Source organism: Echinops telfairi, unplaced genomic scaffold (genome assembly GCF_000313985.2).
Source record: "Echinops telfairi isolate 266 unplaced genomic scaffold, ASM31398v2 ScPeMD7_5;HRSCAF=22, whole genome shotgun sequence".
Lineage (NCBI taxonomy): Eukaryota > Metazoa > Chordata > Mammalia > Afrosoricida > Tenrecidae > Echinops > Echinops telfairi.
The window spans coordinates 25,458,488-25,465,405 of NW_022103901.1; the positions used below are offsets into that span (position 1 = coordinate 25,458,488).

The following is a 6,918-nucleotide window of genomic DNA, read 5'->3' on the forward strand; positions in this document are numbered from 1 at the left end:
ATCCACCATGTTGAGTGACCAATACCATGATCTATTTCCAGAAAATTTTCATCGCCCCAGCAGGGATTCTCTACCCCTTATATTGTCGTTAGGTGCTGTCGGGCAGATTTTTCATGCACAGGGATTGCTTGTAACAGAGCACCACTGCCCCGTAGGGTTTTCTAGCCCAACTTTGATGTAGCTCACCAGGTCTTCCTCCCTTCTTAGGCCCTCAGTAGAGCCATTGGATGGGTTCAAATGGCCAATAATTCGGTTAGCAACCTTATGCTCTGTCTTTTATTTTTTTAATTCTCAATCCTTGCCTTTGGATCGGACCTCCCTTACTGCACACACAGGGACCCTTATGGAGCTCCCTGATTTCATGGCCTGCCATCTTTCCCCACCCCAATTGCTCCTTCACTTCATCATGACGGTAATTTGGTGATTCAAAACATTTTGATCAGTGCACCCTCCTCCCCACCAACTGGACACATCAGCCAAGGCTCTGGCGCTTGGAGCTATTGTGTGTTTCTGCTTGCCACATTGAGCGCTTGCATCTCATGGCACGTGCCACACCCAGGCACACAGCTATTCAGCGTGCTTTCCCACCACAGAAGGACAGACCCAGGGAGATAGGAAGGCTTTCTAAGGAGGTGGCTAAGTTCAGAGTGTGTGTGGCCTGGCCTATGATTCATGCTGCTCCCTTGTGATAGAGAGGAGGGAGCTTCGAGAGAAGTGGAGTCAAGGAAGATTAGGAATGGATGGAGCACACAAAATCTTGGGCACAAACCCCATGGCTTCAAATCATGAGGTCCTGGTTCTTCTAATTCATTTCATAAGTTCGTGTAATGGATATCTCTGAAGTACCTACTATATGCCAGTCGCTGGATTTGGTGCTGGAGGGCAATTTTACCTTCAATTCTGCATGCCTCCCCAGCTTTCCTGCCCACTGCCTGAGCCAATACATCCTCCTTGAGTTTCTGCCACGTTTGCCATCAGAAGCGTCTTCATGAAGACAGCGGTGTTCAGAAGAGAAGCAACCACATGTCTCAAAGGAAACCCCACTGTGATCAGTGAAGCAAGTATCCCATCTGAGGCTGAGAAGATATGGGCCAAGACTGGGGTTGCCTGCAACACGTTTCATTCCCACGGTAGACATAGTGATCACTGTTCATTGTAAGCATTACCTTCGGGGGACAGATGCCAGTCACGTCCAGACAACGGTGGGTTCCTATACGCATGTTCAGGGCTACTTTCACCTGCAAAAGCAGCGTTCACTGAAAAAGAAGAGGAGAGACGTTGCCAACGAATCCACCACGCTAGAGATTATTGAACACCGCATGGTTACTAAGTCTCAGAGCCTGTCCTCAAGTTCAAAGAAAAAAATTGTTACAGAGTTGGGTGGAAAACAGGGCAGAACCCCCTAAACTTGAGAGTGCTGTTGTTCACAAACAGCCTCGATGAGTGCTTTTCATTTCCCTACAAGCCACGCTCAAAAATAATTGTCACCTGAGATGGAGACACAGTCACACACAGGGGAAAAATGTTTTTCAAAACAATGCTTTGTTTGGTGATATAAAATACACCGACATCTTTTTGTATTACAGTTTAAATAATTGATTTTGCAATCTATTATGAGTTGAAAATTACATAGTAACATTTTATGCTGACACATGAATAAATTTGAAAGGCGATATAATTTTCTCTTGACAGATTCTAATGGCTAGGAGCAGCATACACCTTCAGCGTCAACACAACTCTGTCACATTCCAGTGCAGTTTCAGTCAATCCAAATCCACATTAATAAACAGTTTTCAGTAGTGGAAACTAGCACATTTGGATGGGCACAATGTGTAAAATTACGCTTTTGGAGATTTGGGAGTTTCCTGCCTGAGATCGAATCCCAAATCTGTTACTTACTATGTATGTGCCCTGACATGCTTCTTAACCTCCCTAAACATCAATGGTTTGAGTCTGCAAAGTCGGGGTAGGACCTCTACATAGGATAGTTCAAGGTACTAAATCAGCTAATTCATACAAAATGCTTAAAATAGTCCCAAACATAGTAAGCTTTTAATATATTAAATATTATGGTATATTAAGGGCTGTTTAGCAAGTATTTTAAATATACAAATGAACAGCATAGCCTAAAATTCTTGAAAAAATTTCATAAAAGGGTACACATATCATGAACACAAAAAAGATATGTAGATACTAGCCTAATTTATTACCATAATATATATATAAATTATAATTTTTTTAAGTTAAAATCAACCAAAACTTACAGTCACAAACACTGATAGACCATACCTGGTTTCCTTTGCAGCTGAGAGAAAGGCAAACAAGCATGAAGACGCAGACTAAGCCGTAACTCCATGACACCAACTGTAGTGCATACTGTGCTACCACAAGGCTTTCACAGCCCGCTTCCGTTGCTGTTGGGGTACACTCGCATGTCGCATGTGTCTACTTACAATGTCACGTGGTACTAATCATCTCCACACAAGCATGTTACCTGTCCAGGAACTTGTGTAGCATGGTAAAAAGTGCCGTCAATGATGCTGCTAGTGCTCCCGAGCAGAGAAAAGTCAAGATATTACAAGAAAAGTTCAGTTGCTTGGTAGGTACCATGGATTGCGTTTGCAGCTGCGCTTACCCACCATTTCAAGATAAATAAATGGGACATTGAAAGAAAGAAAGAGAGAAAAAGGCACGAGAAAGAAAGTTCATGAAGACATTGCTGTAGTTATGCCAGCAGGTGGGAAAATGTTGCACTTTTTGCTTTTATGTGAGTGCAGGATTGCTATCAGAAAAGCATAGTCTTGTGATAAGAGTTATACGACCCCCCAATAAAATGATTTTAAAAAAAGAAAGGCATAGTGATTGCTGGCAAGATGGCAGATTGGACAAACAGGCTACACAGACTATCTACCACAAAGACAGGGGAGACCAAATGACAGAGATGCTGTTGCTAGGTACCATCCAAGTGGTTCCGACCCTTTGCATAACAGAACGAAACTGCATGATCCATGATCTGTGCCATCCTCCTATGCCTGAGCCCATGGATGCAGCCACCGTGTCCATCCATAGTCCTGGAGCCCCGAGCTTCACAAACGGGCAGAGAAGCGAAGCAAATATGAACTAGGAGAAGAAACTGAACAAAGGTGGTGAACCAGGAGACAAGCCGAGCTGTGACTTGTCAGCCGACCACGCACAGTGCCACCATCTCGAACTCTTTCTACCCGCGACCTGATATTGACTCCGCTCATACAGGACTGTCCAAGCACCCACACCATGTTGGGAGATGAGAAGCGTGGCCAGGGACACCTCGCCCAGCCAGGGACACCTGCCCTCTATCACCCAGCCTCGCCCAGTCCCGCCCAGCCAGGGACACCTGCCCTGTATCACCTGCGCTGTGCCTGAGGTCAGAGTCATGTATTCATTCACAGGGAGCCCAGGGCATACCACCCCTGTCTTTGGAGGAAAGCACTCCCTGCCTCCTTGGGGCCAGCGGAACGTGCAGGGCTCACCAGACATCCTGCCCCGAGCCACCCCTTGAGCTAGCAGGTTGTCTGTCCAGGACCAAGCACCTCGCCACCCCTGTGACTTCCTTGGCCAACAGAGCACCCTGATCTCTACTGAGTTCCGCCTCCCATCACCTCCCTGGCCAGCAGAAGCACCAGCCAAGTGCCTCTGCCCTCTTCCAGTTTCCTCTTTTATTATTTCCCCTTTTCTTTCCCTTACTTTCTTTCCTTATGTTTTCCTTTTTCTTCTATTTCTATTTTCATTCACCTTCCCTTCTTTTTGTTGATGATTTTTCTTTACTAGTTTTTCTTCTTCCCCCTACCTAGTTTCGTTCCTTTAAAATTTTTATTTTCCTTTATGATTTTACTTTTCTTCTTGTTGTTTGTATTTTTCCCTTGTCTTTTATCTTGCTTTCTTTGTGACTTTGTTTACTTATCATTTATTTACTTATAATTAACTTTTTATTTTGCCCAATCTAGTGGGAGATGGCCACCACACCCACACTTCCCAGCAACACCTGTACCTCCAGCAGTCCCTTTCACTGAATGAGAACCACTACCTGTTCCTGTACCATTTTATCAATGATAGGTGGTGGCCCCAACTAGCCCAGCCCGCCCCTAACTAAATAAGCAACAGAGACTGTCCATACTCTCATCCATATGTGTCCATATCCCATCCACCGAGAGACAAGTGGCGAGTGTCTTGCCAAGCTAGCGAACAGAGGAGCACATCCACTTTGCTCAGATATAAAAACCAACCAACACAATACCTGGGAAAAACACACCAACATACACTCACCAATGAAATATAAATACAACACTATCATGTCTCAGAATTAACAGACAACCTGAGTTCACATGAAGAAATAATACATCTTGGATCAAAAAAGTGACCAAAAATACAGAGCCAGACGTTTTTTCTGGGGGAAAAAATGACATTGCACCTACCTGATAAGGAATTGAAAAGAATGGTACCTAGGTAACTTCAGTAGATTGAGAGAAAGATCGAGAAAATAGCAAAGAAAACCACAAGATTGTAGAAAGATTCAGGAAGATGTCACACGAACACACTAACAAGGAAACGGAAAATAGAAATAATTGAAAAATAGCAAGTGGAAATCCGGAAGATTAACAGTAGGATTAAAAAAATAAATAAGATATTGAAAGGGCAGAGGAGCGATATTGAATCAATGAAAGGAAGAATTCGCAAGGCTGAAGACCTCCGCTACAGTTCTTAAGAATCATGCCTTCTGCTAGAGTCTGATTGTGGCTGCCAGGTGCAACTGAGTCAATGCTGACTGCTAACTGTGGCTAGAGTTGGCATGAAGGAATCCTGGTGGTGCAGTGCTTAAGCACTTGGCTACTAACCCAAACGTTAGTAGTTTGAAACCACCAGGCAGGCCGTGGGAGAACAGCCTAGGGGACCCTATGTGGGCAATTCTCGCTTGTCCTACGGGGGCGCTAAGAGTTGCAGTTGACTAGATAGCACAGGGCAAAACCACAAGGTTGTGATCACAAAAGAGCACAAAGTGGGTGATGTAGGAGTACCAGGCCCAGGATTTATTGTCTCACAGTTCTGGAGACCAGGAGTCTGAATTCATGGTGTTAGTGGGGCTGTATTTCCTCTGAAAGTTCTCACGTGTGATTTTGCCTAGTCTTTTGATAGCTTCAGGGGTTCCTCAGCATTCCTTGGCTTGTAAATGCTTCTTCACATGGCGATCTTCACCCGATGTGCCTCTCTGGGTCTTTCTCTTTTATAAGGACACTACTGGGATGAACTGTTAACATCTTCAAGGGTCCTATTTCCAAAGAAGATCGTGGTCACAGGGACTAGAGGCTAGAACATTACTCTTTGGGGGAACATATATCAATCCATAAGACTCCCTGAGTCTAGTGTTTTTTACTATTTCTCCCCAATAAAATCCTTTAACAAGTGCTTACCATAGCCAGGTCCAGGAGCACATGGCTCAAAGTGGCCATATGAGTTTACCATCTCAACAGATGTCATTTCAATGCTTTCTGGGTAATCTCCATTCTGTCTCCCAATAATGCCTCGGTCATGTACTGAAGGCTGGATTTGCGATGTTCTTCTCAGCATGCTGGAATCCCAAAAAGAGGGGTCATTACTAATTCAATAATGTGGTGAAAATATTTAACCATCCATCCATCTACTACCCATCTACTTATTGTCTACTATCCAGCCACAAATGCTAACTCAATGCCAATCATATGTCAGACATGAGCTAGACAGAGAAGGTACAAAGAGAGGGGTTATGTATTAGATCTTCCTTCAGGGAGCTCCCAATGCCATCTGGTGCAGCTTCTTAGCCATGGTTCAACCAAGTATGAGTGGAAGCGATGAGAATCAGAAGACAGATGGACAAAGTACAGAGGAGGAAGAGAAGAATTCTGGCTAGGTCATTGGGGGGAAATCTGCAAGGAAAAGTAGCATCTGCGCTTGGGTTTGATGGATAGATAGAGACATGAGAGCTATGGGGAGGGTATTCCAAGGATGAAGAACAACATAATTAAAAGTGTTGGAGAGTGCAGAATAAATGAGAGAATTAAACATATATATCAGCCAACTTGGAGTAATGGATCTTCAGACAATTAAATCAGAATGCCTAAAGATTTGGCTCAGCCATCTGTATTCTTTTTAAAGGCCCCTTAGGTAATCAAGTGATTCTCAGGGTCAAGAACCATTGACCTAGAGCAGTGGTTCTCAACCTGTGGGTCAAGACCCCTTTGGGGGTCGAACAACCCTTTCACAGGGGTTGCCTGATTCATAACCATATAAAGTAGCAACTAAAATCATTTTATGTTTGGGGGGGTCAACACAACGGGAGGAACTGTATGAAAGGGTCGCAGAATGAGGAAGGTTGAGAGCCACCGCCCTAGAGTATATTGTGTCTTTTGGAATGAGGACGCAGGGCATAGGGAAAAAGACTAAAGATGACATTTTGACATGATCCTATTAAACCCCTTACTCTACTCTCTCTGTTTCTTACACTTGCTTTGACATTATTTGGACATTTTGACTCCAAGGCACATGCAAATCCCATATGCTTGTTCCTAGGGATAAAATCAAGATTTTCTTGAATTCATAAGTAGAAATGTTGCTGGTGGTAGGTGCCATCAAGTAAGTTCTGACGCATAGGGACTCTCTGCGTACAACAGAATGAAACACTACCTGGTCACGTGCCATCCTCATATTTGTTACATTAGTAATGTTTTATTGGTGCTATACTGCACACTGGCTATCTGGTCCCTTTCTTATGACCCTTCTGTGAGGGGATGTTCAATGATCACAGATGGGCTTTGGGTCTCCACTTCAACCTTCCTCCTTCGCAGCAATATGATTGTTTGGGGTCTTCTGATGCCTGATACCTGATCCTGTTGACACCTCGTGATCACA

The 6,918-nt window shown here is 44.0% G+C and overlaps 1 protein-coding gene across 1 annotated transcript in view; it reads right to left on the reverse strand.

Moving 5' to 3' along the window:
• The window catches only part of TMC5 (transmembrane channel like 5), a 59,321-nt gene that overhangs the window by 49,794 nt on the left and 2,609 nt on the right, over positions 1–6,918 (reverse strand). Inside the window, exons 2-3 of the mRNA XM_004706088.2 lie at positions 5,445–5,602; positions 1,167–1,256 (exon numbers count right to left, since the gene is read on the reverse strand). Coding sequence (XP_004706145.1) covers positions 1,167–1,256; positions 5,445–5,602 — 248 coding nt within the window. The remainder of the gene's footprint in view (positions 1–1,166; positions 1,257–5,444; positions 5,603–6,918) is intronic.